Here is a 20,631-nt window from a genome sequence, read left to right on the forward strand (position 1 = left end):
AAAAAAAAAAAAGCTGGGCTGAGGCACACATTTGTAATTCCAGTTCCCTGGGACTTTAAATTTCAGTGTCCACTTATCAGCTTTATAGAGACCTACTGGTGTCCCTTCATTCACAAGCTTCCTGTGCCGGCTTTGGTGTGGCAGTCACCAAACTGAGTGATCTGGGTAGCTGTGGTGATCTGGGTAGCTGTGGTGATCTGGGTAGCTGTGGTGATCTGGGTAGCTGTGGTGATCTGGGTAGCTGTGGTGATCCGGGTAGCTGTGGTGATCTGGGTAGCTGTGGTGATCTGGGTAGCTGTGACCACCCACTGCTAGGATTTCCCAAAAGGGTTTGGTTGGGTTGTGTCGTGAGATGGTCTCTCACTTTATAGTCCTGGACCACACGAGGTGGCCAAAGCTGTCCTGAACTTACGAGATCCTTCTGCCTCAGCTTCCTGAGTTCTGGACTACAAGGCAGGAGTCACTCACTGGACCCAGTTCCAAAGGTTTAAGGTAAAAATGTAAAAAAATGTATTCCCAGCCAGGTATGGTGGCACACGCTTTTAACCCCAGCACTCGGGAGGCAGAGGCAGATGAAGCTCTGTGAGTTCTAAGCCAGCTTGGTCTGCAGAGTGAGTTCCAGGACAGCCAGGGCTACACAGAGAAACCCTGTCTTGAAAAACCAAGAAAAAGTTATGTATGTGTTTGTGTGTGTCTGTGTGTGACTGTGCCGTGTGGTTGTGTAGGTGTAGGTGCCTCCAAAGGCCAGAAGAGAGCGTCAGATCCCCTGGAGCTGGAGTTATAGGAGGCCACGTTAGTAGCCGTTCATGTAGCGAACAAACTCAGGCCTTTGGCAAGATGCACCCCACCCCCCACCCCCGGAGCCATCTTTCTATAGAGACAGGGTTTGAGAAGAAAGGAAGAGTCTATGGAAACAGTTGGTAAAAGACTTCCTTGCAAGCCTGAGGACTCAATTTCAACCCACAGAACCCATATACAAAGTTGGGCAGGGGCTGAAACGGCTCAGGGATTACGAGTTCTATTGCTCTGGCTGAGGCCCTGAGTTTAGTTCCCAGCACCCACATTAGGAGGTCTCAACAGCCTGCAAGTCCTGCTCCAGGGGTTCAGCACTCTTCTGGCCTCCATGGACACCTGCTCATGTGCACAAACTTGTGCGTGTTTGCACATGCACGTGCACACGCGTGCACACACATTTAAAAGTAAAATAAATCTGAGAGAGAGAGAAAAAAAATACCCTGGGGGCCGGGCGGTGGTGGCGCACGCCTTTAATCCCAGCACTCGGGAGGCAGAGGCAGGCGGATCTCTGTGAGTTCAAGACCAGCCTGGTCTACAGAGCTAGTTCCAGGACAGGTTCCAAAGCCACAGAGAAACCCTGTCTCGAAAAACAAAAACAAAACAAAAACAAAACAAAACACCCTGGGTACGGTGGTCTGTACTTGAAATCCCAGCACTGCGAGGTGCAGATGACACCTGAGCTTGGTGGCTTCCACATATACATGTGCCCACACAAACATCTGCACGCTCTGCATGAACACATGCGCACACACATGCGCACACTCACTCACACACCTAAAAAAGACACACCATTGAGTGACTTCCAGGCTGGAGGCCTTGACCACAGCTCCAGGCTATGCCGAACTTTGCTACTCAGCTATTGTCAGGGCTGTGGCCTGGGCCAGACAGCACCTTCCCCCAGCTCCCCCGCCACTCACCTGCTGGTATAGCCTGTGACAGGGTTCCAACGCTGGTTCTCATAGATATAGACACTCTTCACGTCTGACTGCGGGTAAATGTTGCTGGTGCTGCTGGCCAGGCCTGCAGAAGACAGAAGAGGCTACTGGAGCCCAGGCCACAGTAGCCCTGAGGCTGCAGCCAGGAACTTGGCCTTTCTGTCTGAATCCGGTCGGGAGGACAGATCAGAGCCAGGGAGGCTGAGCTGGGTTATTTGATCTCACAGAGACCAGCTTCGCTTGGGTTTCTATCTCCTGTGTGTTCCCAATTCCTCTGGGACCGCATAGATTCCATGGGAGAGATCTGCGACAGGGCCTCGTTGTATGTCCCACACCGGCCTCAACGCAGAGATCTGCCAGCCTCGGTTCCCCATGGCAGGGCCACAACACAGCCAGCCCCTCCATTCTTAGAGACCCCGTTGCCCTATTGTCTTCCTGTATTGTCCAAGCAGGTTCCTGCCTGGCTCACCTTACTAGCAAAGCTACCTTGGCCCACATATATGACCTCTGTGATTCCGGATGACCTCAAAGACAGAGCAGAGACCAGAGTCATCCCTGCCTCAAGCTCAGGGACGTTCTTTGGCCTGTGAGGTTGGAGGTTCCTGTGGTCTTGGTGAACCACAGTTCTCCAGGGTCAGCTGCTTCTCCACCATGGGGTGTCTGTCGGGGCTGTGGCATAGAAAACGCCTCAGAATTCTCTTTTGTCTCAACTTCCCACCCTCAACTTGGAGACTCCATTGGTGGGGACGACTCACTTTCCTGAAGGACTCTGAAATTTGGCACAATCGGGGAGCATGGGTTCTGGGGCTACCCCAAAGTACTCTGTGAGTTCACCTATGAAATGAGGTGCTGAGCATACTAGAGGACCTTGACAGCTGCTGTTCTAGAACCTTCAATTTCATCTGCTCTGCTGGTGGAGTCCCAGAGGGCATCTCAGAGGCCAGGCCTACTCTCTGGGTTCTCAAGTGTCATAGATTGGCCTGGGACTGCCCGCTGTGGAGGCTGGCAGCGGTGAAGGTCACATGTCGGCCAGCTGGGACAGCAGCTCTGGGCACTGGGAAGGGTAGCCAGATGGGATTAGGGGAGGTTATGGTCAAGGGGTTTGGGGAGCTGATCTTGCCAGCCTCAGGAGGTCTGGGTTACCCTCACCTTGGAAGCAACCTCCGCCATAGCCGCCTGTGTAGACCCACGCGGTGTGGTCATAGCCAATGCCCCAAACCACACCTCGGCTGTTGGCCTCTATAATCCGCAGGTGGCCTCCCATCTGCCGCCAGAACCTGGAAGGGGGATAAAAAGCCACTTAGCCCAATTGCCCAGCTGCTCTCGCTTGGCCAAATACTACAGGTCTGAGGCCTTTGTGCATTACAAGACAACCACTTGGCTGTTCGGGTTAATCAATTCTAGAGAGGGCACGGAGCGGCATAAGAGAGACAGGGTGTCCCTAAGAGCTTGTCCCCCTCACCCCTGAGCCACACTGGCCATGGGACAGGGCTCAGTAATCTAATTCACAACGCTCCCTTCTCGGAGCTGGGAAGTGGAGTTGGGGTTGGTCACAGTGTGCTAGGTGCAGCCAGGCTTAAATGTCATGGCAAAGAGCAGGGAACGTGCCATTTAATCCTCTGTGCAAGGAACAGTGTGGCCAGCTGGCTTCCAAGCCATCCTAGGGAGGCTACCTGGGGACAGCCGCCTCCAAAGCAGGAAGGCTACCCATGGGACATTTGGTCTAGGATTCCGGGGCGGGGCTGTGGTCACTGAGAAGGGAGTCGGGGCTTTCCCGGCAGTCCTCACCCATCCTCTTCCTCCCCAGAGTCCTGCTCCTACCTGTCCCTTCAGAACCTCTGCATCACGTCTCACGGATCCCAGGCCGGCTGCAGACTCACTATGCAGCCAAGTATAACCCTGGACTTTTGATCCTCCTGCTCTACCTCTAAGTGCTGGGGCTAAAGGCATGTGCGGCTGTACTAAGTGTATGGGGTACTGAGGGTTGAACCTGAGGTTCCTACATTCGAGGCAAGTACTCTGACAACTGAAATACTCGGTGTCCTACCCCCTCCAAGGCTTTAAAGACCCCCAACAGAGAAGCCCCTGCTCTGGGGTCTTGTATATCTAAAGGCAATGGGAGCCCATCCTCACTCTCCCAAGAGTCTCTCTCTGCCCCACCCCCAAGACTTCCACCCTTAGACACTCCAAGCTCCTCCCTGTCCTCTCTAGCTCCAGGGCATCCACACAACAGGGTCTCAGCAGACTGGAAAGGGACTGAGCCACCAGGTTCAGGTCTGGTGAGGGAGATGTGGTTTCTCTGCCTCGGAAGCCCGTTGGGTGGGACCAGATCCCATTCACCACACTCCAAGTACCCCAGGCTACCACTGAGCTCCAAGCCCAGCCTTGAACAGGCCCAGCGGGTCTCAGGGCCCAGGGAAACAGCTAACCACTATTCTGGCTGGTGAATAAGGAGCTGTACTAGGTTGGTTCGGATCCTGCTAGGGGAGCCCTTTCTAGAAACACAGGATCTGCGGCCTCAGGGCTGGGTGGGGGTGTGAGAGGCCAGACACCGGGTCCATTCAGGGCACAGCCCACTCACATCTGGTCGCAGGGTAGCAGGTGCTCACGGGCTTCCAGGTCTGGGCTGGGTTCACTCACAAAGATGTCACCCTTGCAGGTGACAGACCAGATGGCCTGTGGGGACGGGCGTCCGTGGACCTTCCGGCTCTCGCAGCAGGACAGGCTGAGCAGGGCGAGCTGGCGTGGAGACACAGCTGGTCACTGCCGGGCACGCTGAGGCCTGGGAGCTTTCTCCTCACCTACGGGACCCCACCACTCACCCAGTCGTTCATGTCTTGCTCTGTGGCGGCAGCCAGGCGCACCGGCCACCTCTGCCGCGTCCTCTCGGGAGTGTAGAGGGCGAACGAGTGCTTGGCTTCATTGAGCACGGGGACCAGCACGGTCACCTCGTTCAGGAACACGTGCAGGTACTGTTGGGTGGGGGTGCACGGTGAGGCTGTCACCCTAGGCAGGGACCCTCCTCTAGACCTCGTTCTTGGGCCCCATGACCCCTTTGCTAGTGCTAAAGCCATGCTTGATGAACAAACGCGTTTGGGCTGAGGCTGTGGCTCAGTGCAGAGAGGGCTAGCACGCACCAAGCTCAATCCCCAGCACTGCACAGACCAGGCATGGGGGTGCGTGAGAGCCCATTTCCCACCCACCCTCCTAAAACATGCTCTAAGTTGGCTGCGTGGTACACGTGAAGCTAGGATTCCTCTCCTCAACCTCCGGTCTCAACTCAGAGGCCAAGTCTGACCAAGCATAAGTCTATCATGTGACCCCAGCACCAGGAAGGGTAACGTTGAAGGATGGTGAGTTCAAGGCCATCCTGGGCTACCTGGTGAGTTCAAGCCAGCCTAGTTAGTTAACTTAGTGAGGCTCTGTTTCAAAACACAAAGGACTAGGAAAATATACAGTGGTGTTTGGATTTAAAAAAAACATCGGCTGTTGTCGGAGGGGTGCTGGTTTGGTGAGGCCACATGTGCCCACACCGGGCTTTGCCAGTGAGGGCAGGTTCTGCAGTAAACGCCTCAAGGGCCTACTCCACGTGCCCCCTATGGAAAACTGGCCCTTGACGGCCCTCCTCCCCTGACAAGGGCTTCCCACCCCGTACCTTCTTTTCCTCGTGGACCATGTAATAGATGAAGAGAATGCTGTCTCGAGCCCCGTCGTGCCCTGTGAACTGCTCCAGGGCCACACGGACGTCCACCCATTTGTGGGGCTTCCAGTCACACCACCACTGCAGGGACCCGGTCTTCACCCACACCGACTGTGGCACGGACAACCGGGAGCAGGGGAGAGGTCATGGATATCTCTGTCTAAAAGCCCTAGAGCTAGCTAGCTGCTATTCTAGCCCTGGGTCTCCCCATTTTCCCATGCCCTGAGTCCACCCTCCCAGCTTCTCATCCATTAATGTCAGTACCGCAATTGGACACTAGGCGGCGCCAGATACACAGCTGTCTCATCAGTCTCCCAGAGTGGACACATCCTTAGCCTACCATCTGGATAGGGAAACTGAGGCTCAAGGAAGAGCTCATATCTGGCCAAAGTCTGAAAGGGAGTCAATGCTGGCGATCAAAGTCTCGGGCTGCCTGGGTGCATAGACCCCAAGCTTCTGGGACAGCCTTAGCCAAGACTTCTTGTGTTCTATTTAATTTCTCTTTCCCTGGCCTGACTATGGCATCCGAGATTGGGTCTCTGCTTCTGAGGGCATGGGGTATGCCAAGAAGGGTGACCCTGGGGATGGCAGTGACTGTCTACAACTCCATCCTGACCAATTCATCAAAATACCCCATTGGGAGTTTAGGTTCCTGGAGGGGGACAGGCAAATTGACACAGTTTGCCTGTCTCCTCCCTGTCCATCGCCTTCTGGGGATGCTGGCTTCCCAGAACCCACAGGGTGTCCTGAAGGTGGTGGGACCCCAAGACAGGTCCTTTAGGATAGGTGAATGAACCACCAACTGGATTCCTTATCCTGGGGGTCTGGAAGCACCGCTGGGCATGTGGCACAAGTGTCCACTCTTAACACCCACATCGGGGCTGGCATACAGCCAAGACACAATCACTAAAGGAGCAGGGGCAGGTGTGGGAGCGAGTGTCCGTGACCCCAGCACTAGGATGACCAATGGGACATGAACCTGGGCTAAAGGATGTGTTCTGGGCTAGCGTGGGGGCACAGGGAGACCCCGTCTCTAAACGCACAGAAAGAGTGCGACAGGGCCAGCTGGCCTACCTGCTCCACAGCCTGCTCGTAGTGTCTGAAGCTCTCCAGCTCCCTCTTGGTCCTCTCCGTGAGCTGCTGGAAGATCTGCTTCCTCCAGGCAGCGGTCTGGGCGGGTGTGATGGACAGGGACAGCATCTGCACTGAGGGGGACTGGCCTGCAAGAGGCCAGAACCTCAGGCCAGGTGCCATCCAGAGCCTCAGGCCGGGTGCCACCCTGCCTTCAGCTGGAAGGGAGGCTAATGTGGCTCCCTGCACCCCCGTGCCTGTGATGGTCCATCTTGACGGGGCCCAGACCCAGTGAAGGCATTTCTAGCCAGGGTAACTGTGATGGGCGGACCCACCTCGAGTGTGGGGTGACACCATCCCATGAGCTGGGGCCCCAGCCTGAATAAGAAGGAGAAACAGCATCCATCCCTGTTTCTTGACTGTGGAAGCAATGTGACCCCCTCCACCATGATGGGCTGTATCCCTGAACCATGAGCCAAAATAAACCATCCCTCCTAAGCCCTCCCTGGTTGGTGGGTGTTTTGCCCAGCAGTGAGAAAGGGAACTACCACAATCCCTAAATCAGCCTTTAAAAATGCATTTTTCTTTCCTGCCTTCTTTTTGTGTGTGTGCTGATGGTAGAGTATCTTCTCTCTTTTTTCAATAATTTCTCTTCCTTACCGTTTTTTGTTTTTTGGTTTTTTTGGTTTTTTGTTTGTTTTTGTTTTTTGAGAGTGGATCTCTCACTATTTTAGCTTCCTGGCCAGTGAGGCCCCAGCACTGTGGTTACAGGGATACACTGCCACCCCCACTCTTATATGGGCTCTAGGTATCCGAACTCAGGTCCTCCATGCCTGCACTAAGATATCTCCCCGGCTCCAATCTACCAGTTCTTGTTAAAAAGTTCCAACTTACAAACTGTTGTGTGAGCCTTCTTCCTTGGAGCCTCGGAAGGCCAAAGACTGGCCCGATGCCTTGGTTAAGGTTGAAAACAGAGGCTCCAGGCAGGTTGTGAGCCCACTGCAGTTCTCAGGTTAACCCATACCCCAGGCACCCACAGACACCCGCAGGGACGCTCACCAGTCCCATGAGCCCCCTTACCTGACTGGACAGTGAACCATTTGAGCACAGAGCCTGCCTCCACTGCGCATCCACCTCCAGACACCCAGGCCCACAGGGGATGGTCATCTGCTCCATAGGGCTCCTCCATGCCCAGTGGGAAGGGCCCCAGGGAGGAGAGGCCCGTCGTCTCAGGAAAGCCTGCAGCTGGCTGGTTAGATACCCTCTTGGGCTCCTTGAGGTCAATGTTGGTCCAGGGCAGCTCGGCTGGTGTGGAGGCTGGACCATGGCATTCATCAGCACTAGAAGCCTCAGGGGCCTTCCCTTCGCTTTCAGCCGGGCAGGCGTTCTCCATGTTCTGCTCAGGGTTCCTGCTGGCCTCGGGGCCCTTGGACAAACTCCCTTTAAGGTTTCTGGAATCGTCCAAAGATTCTTTGGGGAAAGGTTGTTCGGGGCCCTGTCTCTCAACTTCCGAGGAGGCATCGGTATCGCTGGGTGCAGACTCTGTACCACTGCCCCTCACCTCATCCCCGAAGAAGCAGCCAGCACTGGGGATGAAACAGGACACACTCACTTGCTGGTGGAAGACGTGTTTCACCACCACAACTAATTTACCTGGGTGAATTGAGTCAAGTCACAAGCCCACTGAGTTCTTGTCTACCGCCCTGTACAGCACAGTGGACGGTGCTTCCCAGGGGCTGAAGACCCCATCCCATCCCAGATCAAAGGGCCGAGACGTGTGTGTGTATTTACTGCTGTTTCTAGATGGGCTGGGATGTAGACCAGCTGGCAAAGTGTTTGGCTGGAATGGGCGAAGCCCCGCGTTTGGTCTTCAGCAGCACCCCATAAAACTGGGTGCACGGCTGCCATCCCAGTTTGGGGGAGGTAGAGGTAGGAGGATCAGGAGTTCAAGGTCATCCTCCGGTACACAGAAAGGCTATATTCCATGTTGCCTGGAACTCACTCTGTAGCCCAGGCTCCCTTGAATTTATAGCAATCCCAAATGCTAGGATCACAGGGATATACCACTACACTAACCGGAGTACCTTGTTGCTTTGTTTTGTTTGGGAGACAGGGTCTCATGTATCCTGGGGTTGGTCTCAAACTCATTATGTAATCATGGATGACCTTAAACTCCTGATTCTCCTGCCTCCACCTTCCAAATGCTTGGATTACTGGTGTGTATCACCACACCCATCCAATCACGTGGTGTTGAGCATAGCCTTTGCGCAGGACAGACAAGCACTGCTCCAGCTGAGCAACATCTTTTTGATTAGGGTAAAATACATCTGAGGGTTTTTTTTCTTCTGCTGCTTTTGTTCATGGTATTATTGTTATTATTATTATTGTAGAAGTGAGGGTTAAATCCAGGGCTAGGAAAGTGGTCTGCCAAAGAGCTACACCTCCAGCCCTTTCTATTAATTAATTTATTTTGGTGTTTTTTTTTGTTTTTTTTTTTGAGACAGCGTTTCTCTGTGTAGCCCTGGCTGTCCTGGAACTTGCTCTGTAGACCAGGCCACCTCCTGAGTGCTGGGACTAAAGGCATGCCCTACCACCGCCTCGCTGTACTTTTGTATTTTAAGATGACCTAACTAAGTTACCTCTCAGTGTTGGGATTACAAGGCCCGTGCTACCGCGCCCAGCTAAAGCTGCCCTTTCTTCTAGTCGCTGATTTGAAACAGGGTGTTAGCTTCTCATAGTTACTAGTACCCAAGGATGACCTTAAATGTGACCCTCCTGCCTCCAGTCTCTGCTGGGATTACTTGTGTGTTCTACCATCTCTGGGCTACACTGACAAAAATTTGTGCAACTGTTCCCATCACCTACTGTCTTGGTTCGCTCTACCTGTCAACCTGAGAAGCCTGAGAAGTCATTTGGGAGGTGACGCAGCTGAAGAATTGCCTAGATATATTGGGCTGTGAGCAGGGCATCACCACTCCCCAGGCAAGTGGTCCTGGGCTATTATATAGGCATGTGTGTATAGGCCAGCTGGCAAGCAGCGTTCCTGCACGGTTCGGGCTGTAACTCATCGCTTGGCTGTAACTTCTTTACTCAGAGGTAATGTTCAATATGTGGCCCAGCAAACAGGTCTGCCTTCGAGTTCCTGTCTTGACTCCCTCAATGATGAACCATGGCCTGTAAGATGAAATAAACCCTTTCCTCCACGAAACTACTTCTGGTAAACGTGTTTTATCACAGCAATGGAGATACGATTAGGACACTAGCTACAGAACTTTTTCTTTTCTCTTTTTGTTTTGGTTGGAAGAAAGTCTTACTATGCAGCTCAGGCTGGTCTAGAACTCACAATCCTCTGGTAAAGACTGATTCTCTTGCAGGTCATTGGCCTTGTACCCCATGGGGACACAGACAGCCTGTCCCACCCAACTCCTCTGCGCGTGGCTGCCCTGTGTCACCTGAGGAGACTGGATGAGCTGCCAGAATGTGACCGGTCACTTTCTCGGCCCACAATGATGGCCTTCCACGTCTTCCCGCTGAGCTCACTGGGGGTGACGCCCTGTCGGAAGTATACAGCTCGGTCCTCACAGCTGATCCCCCAGACCTACAACAGATAGGGGTGCTGCTGAGAGGCAGCTGGGCACACACCTAGACCTCTTATCCCTTCTGCCAGGGTCCAGGAGGGCTCAGCAGGGCTGCAGGACAGGTATGCAAAGGCAGGCAGGAGTCCCCTATGGTGACATGGGGGGCATGCGTGAGTGTTAGTCAGGGCTAGGGTGGGGGTTGGTAAATGACTGAAGATATCCAGGAGATGCAGAAATCCAGAAATCCAGACAGGAAAGACTGGCAGGGCTGGGGGAAGGGAGGGGTTGCAGCAAATCCAGGAGAGTCAGAAGCCTGGCTCTGGGTCCCTAAAACTTCAGTCTGGGGCTATGGGATGACAAGGTCCAGAGTAGACAGAGAGGTGACAGATGCTGAGCTGGGGCAGAGTCCACTCGGTGCTTTGTCTTGGTTAAGCCAATTTTAATTATGTGTATTTTGTGTGCATATGTGAAGGTATGTGTGTATTTTGTATGTATATGTGTAGGTATGTATTTTGTATGTATGTGTGTATAGGTATGTGTGTACTTTTGTGTGTATATGTGTAGGTATGTGTGTACTTTTGTGTGTATATGTGAAGGTATATGCATATGAATGTAGGGGTCCATGGGGGCCAGAAGAAGGCACTGGATCCCTTGGTTACAGGTGGTTGAGAGCTGCCCCCAAATGGGCAGGGAACAGAACTTGGGCTGCTCAGTCATCTCTCCAGTCTCTCGTTTTATTGAGACAGGACCTCACCTAGCCCAGGCCGGACTGGAACTTGCTAGGTCACCAAGGATGACCTTGAACTTTTGATCCTCCTACCTCTACCTCCCTCCTGCTGGGATTGCAGGTATACACAACACCTAGATTTATGTGGTACTAGGGATGTAGTAAAGAATTATTTATGTATAAGTATGTGTGTCCCTGAATGGGTTTCTGTGCACCACAGGAGTGCACGTGCCTGCAGAGGCCAGAAGAATGTGGTGGATCCCCAGGAACTGGAGTTACAGACAGCTGTGAGCTGCCCAATGTGGACGATGGGAACTGAACCAGGGTCCTCTGGAAGAGTACTAAGTAAGCACTCTTAACCACTGAGCCACTTCTCCAACCCCTCACTATCTTTTTAAAAATTATTTTTTGTCTGGATGGTGGTAGTGCACACCCTTAAACCCAGCACTTGGGAAGCAGAGGCAGGAGAATCTCTGAATTAAGAAGCCAGCCTGGTCTACAGAGTGAGTTTTAGGACAGCCAGGGTTACACAGAGAAACCCTGTCTTCAAAAACAAAATCAAAACATTATTTTATTGTTTGGTTTTTGTTTTTATTGTTTTTTAAAGATTTATTTATTAATTATGTATACACTGTTCTGTCTGCATGTGTGCCTGCAGGTCAGAAGAGGGAGCCAGATCTCATTACAGATGGTAGTGAGCCAGCATGTGGTTGCTGGGAATTGAACTCAGGATCTCTGGAAGAGCAGTCAGTGCTCTTAACCACTGAGCCATCTCTCCAGCACCCATTATTTTATTTTATGTGTCTATTTTGTCTGAATGTATGTCTGTGTACCACATATGTGTCTAGTGACTGCAGAGGTCACAAGAGGTAGTTGGACCCCCAGAACTGGAGATAGACAGTCGTGAGCCACACAGTGCTGGGAATCAAACCCAGGTCCAGCAGAAGAGCAGCCAGTGATCTTAACTAACCACTAAACCATCTCTCCAGCCCCAAATTCATTTTTTTGGGAGGAAGGAAGCATTGTCATACTGACATCCATGAGAAGAACATGGCATCACAGAGTCAAAGAGGGGAAACCCAATGTTCTCATTCAGTACTGTCCTCCTCCTTAATGCTACCTTCTTATATCTAGGGTGCACACCCCACTCTTCCTCACTAGCAGACTGCCCTGCAGGGTCCTAAGTGAAGTGACCCTGAGCCAGAGAGAGAAGCCAGGTCTATAGCATACCAGTCCCCCAGGCCCCAGAGAACCCTCAGACTCCTCACTGTGCCCTCTGGAACCCTGGCTGGGGAAGAAGGACAGTAGGGTGACAGGTAGACAGGCTGTGCTAGGAGTCCCAAGAGCCATGTGCACACCCACCTGGTCATTCAACCCCACGTTCACCATTGTCATCTCTCCAACCATCTCGATCCAGCTGGTGCCACAGGGATTGTGAGAGTTGACGCCCCTCCGGAACCACACCTGCAAAATTAGAAAGATGCACGTACCCCTGGAGACCTTTGGAGACAGAAGTCCGTGTCTATGTGTGTGTTCTCGAGCATGCAGGCATGTGTGCAGGGCAGAGAACAACCTTATCTGTCATTCCACAGGTACCATCCACCTTGCTTTTTTGAGACAGGGTCTCTCACCAGTCTAGACCTTGCCAAGTAAGTTTAACTGGCTGGTCTGTAAGCTCTGGGGATCCATCTGTTCCCACCTCCCAGCATAGGATCACAGGCACACATTAGCACACACCAGCACTGGGATCACAGGCACACACCAGCACACACTAGCACTAGGATCGCAAGCACACACCAGCACACACCAGCACGCCCAGCACTGTGATTGCAGGCACACACTGCATACACCAGCACTGTGATCGCAGGCACACACTAGCACACACTAGCACACACTAGCACGCCCAGCACTGTGATCGCAGGCACACACTAGCACGCCCAGCACTGGGATTGCAGGCACACACTGCACGCCCAGCATAGGATTACAGGTGCACCCAGCACCCCCAGCACCAGGATCGCAGACACACACTAGCACAGCCAGCACCGGGATCGCAGGCACACACTAGCACACACCGGCACACCCAGCACTTTAACATTGGTTCTAGGGCTGGAACTTGGGTCCTCATGATAGCAAAGCAAGTTTTTACCAACTGAGCCACCTCAGAATCTGAGGGGAGCTTTTCATTGTATTTTTACTTATTTACTTGGATGGGGACAGAGAGGGACATGTATTGTAGCTTGCATGTGGAGATCAGAAGACAACCGTGGGGGCTGGGTCTCTCCTTCTACCGTGTGCACCCTGGGAACTGAGCTCAGGTCGATGGGCCTGGTAGCAGGCGTCTTTATCCACTGAGTCACCTTACCGGCTCATTCCAGAAAATCCTTTTAGGGTCCTGGGGTGACAGGAGTGGCCCCTACATATAGTTAAAATGAACCCACAATGTACAAGGCCCTAGCTTCCTTCCCAGCACCACAATAGGCAGAGATGATAGATGGACAGATAGATTTCACAAAAGCATATACAATTAGCTAATTTGACTGGGCCTGCCTCTGACAATGTGACAAAGGAGAAGAGAAAGACATTTAATTGGTTGAGGTTAATTGTTTGGCTATTGGCATCTAGTTATCTGAAATAGTTGACCTATGGAACAATAAACATGGTTGTTCAGCATTTTAGTTCAGGGCTGTGTGTGAGGGTGCCATAGGCCAGCATCAAATACCCTGGAGATGGGTGGTGATGATTTCAACAGCGGGAAAAGCTCACAGCAGGGGCTGGGGGTATGGCTCGGATGGTAGAGGAGTTGCTTGGTATGCTTGAAGCCTAGAGTTTGGTCCCCAGCACTGCGACAGTCAGGTATGATGGTACGTATCTATAATCTGAGCAGGAGGGGTGGGAGCTTAAGGCCAGCCCCTGCTACATACTAAGTTTAGTATACCATCTCAAAGGGAAAAGGCAAACCCACAGGATTTATACAATGGGTTTAGACGACCTCACAGGAACAGAAAGCCTTGGTATTAAATGGCACCATTACGTACCCCAGTTCCAGCCCCCAGCTCTTACTTTGCGGTCCTTCGTGATGGCCCAGACCACACTGACTCCCGCGGAGACGTGCATAATACCGTTTTCAGACCCAGGAGGCTCCACTATGGACCAGGAACTTCCTGCCAGTTTCCAAAGAGACCCCAGGCAGCCCCCGTCAGCCAGGATTCTGGACAGGAACCGCCCCACTTCCTGTGATGGGACTGACTACCTTTTGGGTTGTTCCTGCAGATTCCTTCTCTGACCAAGGCCTGCCCTTCCCAGAGGGTGGCCCATATAAGGTCGTGGGGCCCACAGCTGATCTGGACCACCTCCCCTGGGGTGTCCACAAGAGACCAGGAGGAGCCTTCTGGGTTGGGGTGGCTGACACCCTCTCGGTACCACACCTGGGAGAGGAGAAGAAAATATGGTATCTGAATGGCTAAACCCGCCTACCTGCACAGGCCGCACATGGGGTCTCTGACACACTCACACCCTCCCTTCACATACACACCTTGGTGAGAAAGTGCACAGCCTGGGCTGTGGCGGGTCTAGAGAGGCAGACCTAGTCTCTGCTGTGAGATCGTCTATATGCAGATTCCAGTGTCAGCACAGGGCGCCCAGCTCCCAGGCAGTCCATGACACCTGTGCCCCCTAGTGGCTATGAGCTCCCAGGACACCCGTCACAAGCAAAGGCAGGGTCTTGGTGGATTAAGCTTGGAGAAACCCAATGTCTAAAATGTCCACTTCTTTTCCTCTTCAACCAAAACAATGTAATTCCTCTTTCTCCATATCTATGCCAAGGATTGCTGTCCGTTTCTTTCTTGATAATAGTTACCCCGACTCCGGAGAGAGGGAATCTCAAAAGTAGTTGTGTGTGTGTGTGCATGCGTGTTATTGTTTGTGCATGATCATGTATGCACAGGGCCTACAGAATAGGACGTATAGCTGGGGTTGACCGCACATAACTACACTGTTGATTCAGCTCAGGTAAAGGAGGTGAGGGAAGGATGGGTCCACAGAGCCATCTTTGGACTCGGGGCCCTGACTGCTCTGCTCTTGCCAATCTACCCTTAGGATGGGCTTTGCAGGACCAGCCCTGGGAAGCCTCTCTTTTGCTACCAAGTAGGCAGCTTCAGGGAACAAGCCTCTCCCTACAGGAGCTCAGGGTCCTGGGGCCACCTCTTCCGGAGCACAGGAGTGGTACTGAGTGATACCGGCTCACAGCTAACACTCGGGAACACAGACACAGGTGTGTGGCCCCTACTCTACCTTCTCTTTGCATCCGGGTGGGAAGACCTGAGCTAGGGCTCTCACCCATTCTCCACCACCCTCCAGAAGGGCTCAGAGGAAATGACTGTGCTTCCCCTAAACCTGAGAGAGCATGACCCCAGCCAAAGTTAAGCCTGCTAAAAATAATCCGCTTTGACTGTTCCAAAGTCAGTGGAGACTTGTGGTTAATCTGGTTAATGCAGGAGTCACTGAAGAATCATAAAATAAGACCTAAAACTATGAGGAAGGCATCAGACCCCTATGCTTGGGACCATCTGTGCTCCTGCTGCCATCTAGGCTTGGCGTTTTTCAGAAACTCTCTGAGAAAAGAATTCTCTCTAAATTTGCATCTATCCATCACCTACCAATCTGCACATCTACCATCTATGCATCCATCCATCTATCTATCCATCTATCTACCCACCCATCCATTCATCCATCCATCCACCCATCCATCCACCCACCATCAATCTACCCCAGCCCACACACCACGATGCAACCACCCATATCCAGCCAATCAACACTCGACCCACTCCTCATCCCCCTACTCACTTCCCATCCATTTGTCCTGCCACTAGCCTATCCATCCACCTGTCATCTCTCCACCCACCCACGAGTTTTCTGTCATCTATTCACGTCTACTTACCATCCATCCATCCATCCATCACCCCTCCATCCATATACCCACCCTCATCCATCGAGCTACACAACATCAATCTATGCACACATCAGCCACCCACCCACCCACCCACACATCCACAACCCTCCTGGAGACTGGAGGAAGGAGCTGGCAGGGAGCCCAGAATCCGTTCAAAGAGACAGAATTGATTACATCTGAGCCTGAAGTGGGCTAGGACGAGGGACAGGTCCCAAGGCTTCCAGGGTATTGTGGAGTCTGGAAACTCTCTGCCTGTGCAGGAAGTCCCAGTTCCAAGGACAGGAGGCAATGAGCTCTCTTCCCCCAGCTTGGGAAACCCCGGCACCAGTCCAGCCTGCAGCCAGCCTCCTTTGCCATGTCAGATCTTGGACACAGTGGTAGTGACTTACCTTTCCCTGCAGGGACACGGCCCACACGGACAGGCGGCCCACAGGTTCCTCTGTGATCTCCCACCCGCCCACAGACAGGTCATTGAAGGGGTCGGGGAGTTCCTTGGGGTCATCCTTGGAGGGGATCTGAAACGAAGGGTGAGAAACAATGGCTGTCATCACCTGGTGACCTGTACTGTGTCCCTCTCTCTCCTGCCTCTCCCCCAGTCTTTCAATCCTCAGTGTGGTCCATGCTGCCTGACTCCATGAAGAAGGCAGCCAGCCACAAGCCTGTGGAGCTGGCCATGGGTACCCTCTATTCTGTCCCCTTCATCAGATGCCAGACCTGAGCCACTGCTTTTGAGCTGGGTCATTGGGGACAACATGAGAGCCCTGGTCAGGGAGGGGAAGCCTAAGAAAGGACAAGTTCTGTGCTGACTTTGGCCCCTATGTGGCCGTCTCCCAAATGAGAGGGCTTGTAGGGTTACAAGGCTCTGTGGTAGTGAACAAATCAAAAGCCAGGACCCAGGGTGGGTATGGTGTCCCCTTCTGCCCTGGTGGGGGGATGAATGAAGATGCCAATCCTTGTAACCCTCCTATCAGGGACCCTATGCTCCACCCCCATGCCCCATTGAGGCAGAAAGACCTTGGCCCAGGTGTCCCGGGATTTGTATCTCCTATACCGGATCCATTTTCGCCTCCGCACGCATGAATTCCATTTCTTGTCTTTAGTGTAGGTGGCAGGGAAGTCCATAGCGTATGTCCACCCCTGAAATACCAAGGTTGGAGCCTTAGCTGGCTTGGTGGGAGAGGGGGTTGATTCTGAGGAATGGGAAGGTGAAGGGACAAAGGGAGGGAAGGAGGGGGACAGGGTGTCCAATCCCATAGCCAGCAGAGGTTGGACACCAACAGGGAGGGTGGCACTGGGGGACAAGCTGAGCCCGAGAGGCATCCACGGAGGGTTCTGAGTTCACCTACCCCTTTCTCGGTGGGCTCCCCTCCAAAGTTCTCATCCACGTACCAGTCTGATTCCCATTCCCAGTGTGGGGAGGGCAGTTCTACCCCATCCAGCGGCCGATGCTGGAGCCCACTCACGTCACTCCATGACCAGCGGTCACTCGGCAGGAGCTTCTCACAGAAGCCTCCCATGGGGTTCCAACGCTGAGGCCAGGAGACACAGAGACGGTATTAGGAACGAGCCAGATGGGGGTGGACCACCTCAGCAACCACACACACACACACACACACACACACACACACACACACACACACAGAACTACCTGATTCTCATAGGCCTCCTCGCGGTGGCGGATGGGTACATCACTGGAACACACGTACAAGTAGACCTGGTTGTCACAGGCAATGCCCCAGCAGCACTGGGTGGCTGCACTGACCCGCTTGAACTCCATCTGGACATCCTTGCAAAGCTCCCAGTACTGGCCAGCCGTGGACAAGGTGTACACTCTCCCAAAGAGGTCCACCGCCCATAGCACAGAGGCGGGCATGGTTGCAGCGCTGTGGGGAAGACAGGGACAAGAGAAATGGTATCAGTGTTCTGACTCCTGGACCAGGGACATCACGAGAACCTTGTGTGGTGGCTGTATCGTGCTATGCATGGCAAGATGAGGTCCCAAGAGACAAGCAAGCAGTCCCCATAGCAACCATAAGCAAAGCGTGTCTCCCAGTATAAACTTCTCTCTTCGCCTCTTCTTTCTCATTATAGGATGCTCTGCCTCTTTAAATTTAAGACAGGGCCTCATGTGCCCCAGGGTTGATCTCAGATTTTCTCTGCAGCAAGGATGATCTTGACTTGTGACCCTCCTCAGTACTTCCCAAGTACTGAGGTTACAGGTGAGCCCCGCCACACCCTGTTTATGTAGTACGACCTAGCACACACGAAGAGCGGGGTTTATCCCCAGCATCCTACAGACTACATGCGGTGGCAACACTCGGAAAGCGAAAAGCTGAAGGTGCGCCTAGGCTACCCGAGACCCTGTCGAGAGAGTACTGGGAAAGTAGGTAAGGTTATTTAGGGACCTCCAGGCTGTGCCAGGCTGCTCTACTCCGCCACAGGCACGGGGGCGCTCCAGAAGGAACTGCCAGTGTGCTGAGGACTGGAGGTGGAACAAATCTGAAAATAGGAGCATCTGCCTCGGGCAAGATCGGCTCTTTTGGAACCCAGTGAGCCTCACAGACAAAGGAGGATACAGGTTGCAAAGGAAGCAGCAGGGATACGGAACAGGAAGCCAGAGGCAGGCAGGGGCAAGTTCTGAGGAACACCCATGACCTGAAGCAGAGAGAGACTTGAGGAGGGGGACCTACTTCCTAAGAACTAAATGAGGTAACACAGACAGAGAACTTACGGTACACACTGTTCGGTACCCGCGTGACCTCTGCGACTGCCACTGACGGCACCTGATATACAACCGTTAATCGCTCATCTGAGTTTTTGTTGATACGTTTGAGTCAAGGTCTCACTACATAGTCCAGCCTGGCCTGCACCCACAGTCTTTCTACCTCAGCCTCCCTAGTGCTGGGATTACTGCTGTTTGCTGTCTCCACAGGTTTCAGTCTCTTGAGGAGAAAAGTCAAGCCAGAGGTGGGCAACATGGTTCAGCAGGTAAGGGCCATTTGCCACACAAGACTGGAATGTGGGTTTAACTTCCTGAACCCACATAGAGGCAGAAGTAGAGAACAACTATACAAAGTTACCCTCTGGCTATAAGTATATGCACACACACACACACAAAATATTAACAAGTAAACTTTAAAAGTAATTTTTTTAAAAAAAGAAAGTAAAGCCAGGTGTTGGTGCACATGCCTTTAATTCCAGCACTTGAGAGGCAGAGGCAGCAGATCTCTGTGAGTTTGAGGACAGCCTCGTCTACCATAGCTAGTTCCAGGATACGCACCAAAGTTACAGAGAAACCCTATCTCAAAAAAAAAAAAAAAACAGAAAAAAAAGAAAGTAAGTCGGGTCGGGCAATGGTGGTGCATGTCTTTAATTCCAGCACTAGGGAGGCAGAGGCAAGTGGATCTCAGTGAGTTTGAGGTCAGCCTGGTTTACAGAGAGAGTTCCAAGGCAGACTCCAAATCTACACAGAGAAACCCTGTCTAGAAAAAACAAAATAAATAAATAAATAAATAAATAGAAAATAAAATTCAAGCCCGCCGAGATAGTGCATTCCTGCAGCTCAGCACACAAGCAGTAGAAATTGGATAAGGACTTCCAGGCCAGCCTGGACTCTACATAGCAGGATTCTGTCTCAATGCCCCTCCTCCAATTCAATGTATAAACAACCAATTAAGGCAAGCCGAGCCTGAAGGTTGAGCTCAAAAGGTAAAGCTGTATTTGAAACCTTTTCCTTCAGAGAAATGACTAAGCACTAATTTTCTCCCAGACATAATTGAGCCTTCTGGGCAGCTAATGGAAGAACACTTGGCTACAGAACCAGGATGGAGTGGGGGCTGTACTCATGAACTCCCTTCAGAGTGGAAACTCAGGCACCAGTCATAGCGGAGCTAAAGGCCACACCGGGTAAACATTCATGGCCAACCACAACTCCTGTCTGCCTCCACAGGATGCTCCCCCAACTTGTCACATGCCACTTCCTGTGAGATCACCATGCAACCTGGCTTGGGTCACTAGGTCACAGGACTCTTGACGTGGGTGTGTGGAGGTCTTGTGATCCTGGGATCCTAAGATACCATCATTGTTTTCGCAGAAGGGAAGGGATGGAGAGAGGGAACATCTCCCCTGGAAGCAACCTCTACTTCACCACAAACCTCTGAAAGCAGCTGTAACTTGGTTAAAAGGACTCACCTCCCAGATCCCTTCAGAGACCAAAAAAAAAAAAAAAAAAAAAGGCCTGGTGTGGTGGCACATTGCCATATTCTCAGCACCTGGAAGGCTAGCCTGGCCTACATAGTGAGCCCCAAGTCTCAAAAAAAACAAAAAAAAACAAAAAAAACAAAAAAAAACAAAAAAAACCAATGAGGGCTGGGAAGATGGCTTTGTTGGCCAAGTGCCTTGTAAGGAGGAAGACCTGAGTTCAACTCCTGGTTTTTTTTTTTGTTTTTTTTTAAAAAGTGTGTCCTGGGGGTAGGGAGGCGCGGTCAGCCAGATGGCGGATTGGGTAAAGTTACTTTCTGTCAAACTGAACAACCTAAGTTTGAACCCTGGGACTCACAAGGTGAAAGGGGAGAATCCACACCTGCAAGTTGTCTTCCGGTTTCCACAGGTGAGACATGGCAAGCGTGCACGCACACACACACACACACACACACACACTAAATAAATGTAAAATAAGATTTTAAGTGAGGCATAATAACACTTGTCTATAATCCCAGAGCTGGAGAGATGGATCCCTGGGGTTCCCTGGCCATCAGCCTGGCTGAATCGGCTGCCCCAGGCTAGTGAGAAACCCTGTCTATAAAACAGCAAGGTAGGTGGTGCAGGTTGACCTCTGGCCTCCACTTCCACGTGTGCATCCGCACAGACAAAAGAGC

At 52.3% G+C, this 20,631-nt stretch overlaps 1 protein-coding gene across 3 annotated transcripts in view; it reads right to left on the reverse strand.

Annotated features, from left to right (window-relative positions):
* The window catches only part of Tecpr1 (tectonin beta-propeller repeat containing 1), a 29,683-nt gene that overhangs the window by 8,075 nt on the left and 977 nt on the right, over window positions 1-20,631 (reverse strand). The window contains exons 2-17 of one of the 3 annotated variants that reach the window (XM_026789725.1): window positions 20,463-20,598; window positions 17,403-17,639; window positions 17,101-17,283; window positions 16,769-16,891; window positions 16,144-16,269; window positions 14,057-14,231; window positions 13,867-13,967; window positions 12,169-12,270; window positions 9,954-10,099; window positions 7,582-8,087; window positions 6,505-6,650; window positions 5,386-5,541; window positions 4,553-4,702; window positions 4,312-4,469; window positions 2,880-3,007; window positions 1,713-1,815 (exon numbers count right to left, since the gene is read on the reverse strand). In XM_026789725.1, coding sequence (XP_026645526.1) covers window positions 1,713-1,815; window positions 2,880-3,007; window positions 4,312-4,469; window positions 4,553-4,702; window positions 5,386-5,541; window positions 6,505-6,650; window positions 7,582-8,087; window positions 9,954-10,099; window positions 12,169-12,270; window positions 13,867-13,967; window positions 14,057-14,231; window positions 16,144-16,269; window positions 16,769-16,891; window positions 17,101-17,283; window positions 17,403-17,627 — 2,528 coding nt within the window. In that variant the 5' untranslated portion in view covers window positions 17,628-17,639; window positions 20,463-20,598. The remainder of the gene's footprint in view (window positions 1-1,712; window positions 1,816-2,879; window positions 3,008-4,311; window positions 4,470-4,552; window positions 4,703-5,385; window positions 5,542-6,504; window positions 6,651-7,581; window positions 8,088-9,953; window positions 10,100-12,168; window positions 12,271-13,866; window positions 13,968-14,056; window positions 14,232-16,143; window positions 16,270-16,768; window positions 16,892-17,100; window positions 17,284-17,402; window positions 17,640-20,462; window positions 20,599-20,631) is intronic. The other 2 variants (XM_005368043.2, XM_026789726.1) reach the window with 2 other exon arrangements.

This window comes from Microtus ochrogaster, unplaced genomic scaffold (genome assembly GCF_000317375.1).
Source record: "Microtus ochrogaster isolate Prairie Vole_2 unplaced genomic scaffold, MicOch1.0 UNK27, whole genome shotgun sequence".
Taxonomy (NCBI): domain Eukaryota; kingdom Metazoa; phylum Chordata; class Mammalia; order Rodentia; family Cricetidae; genus Microtus; species Microtus ochrogaster.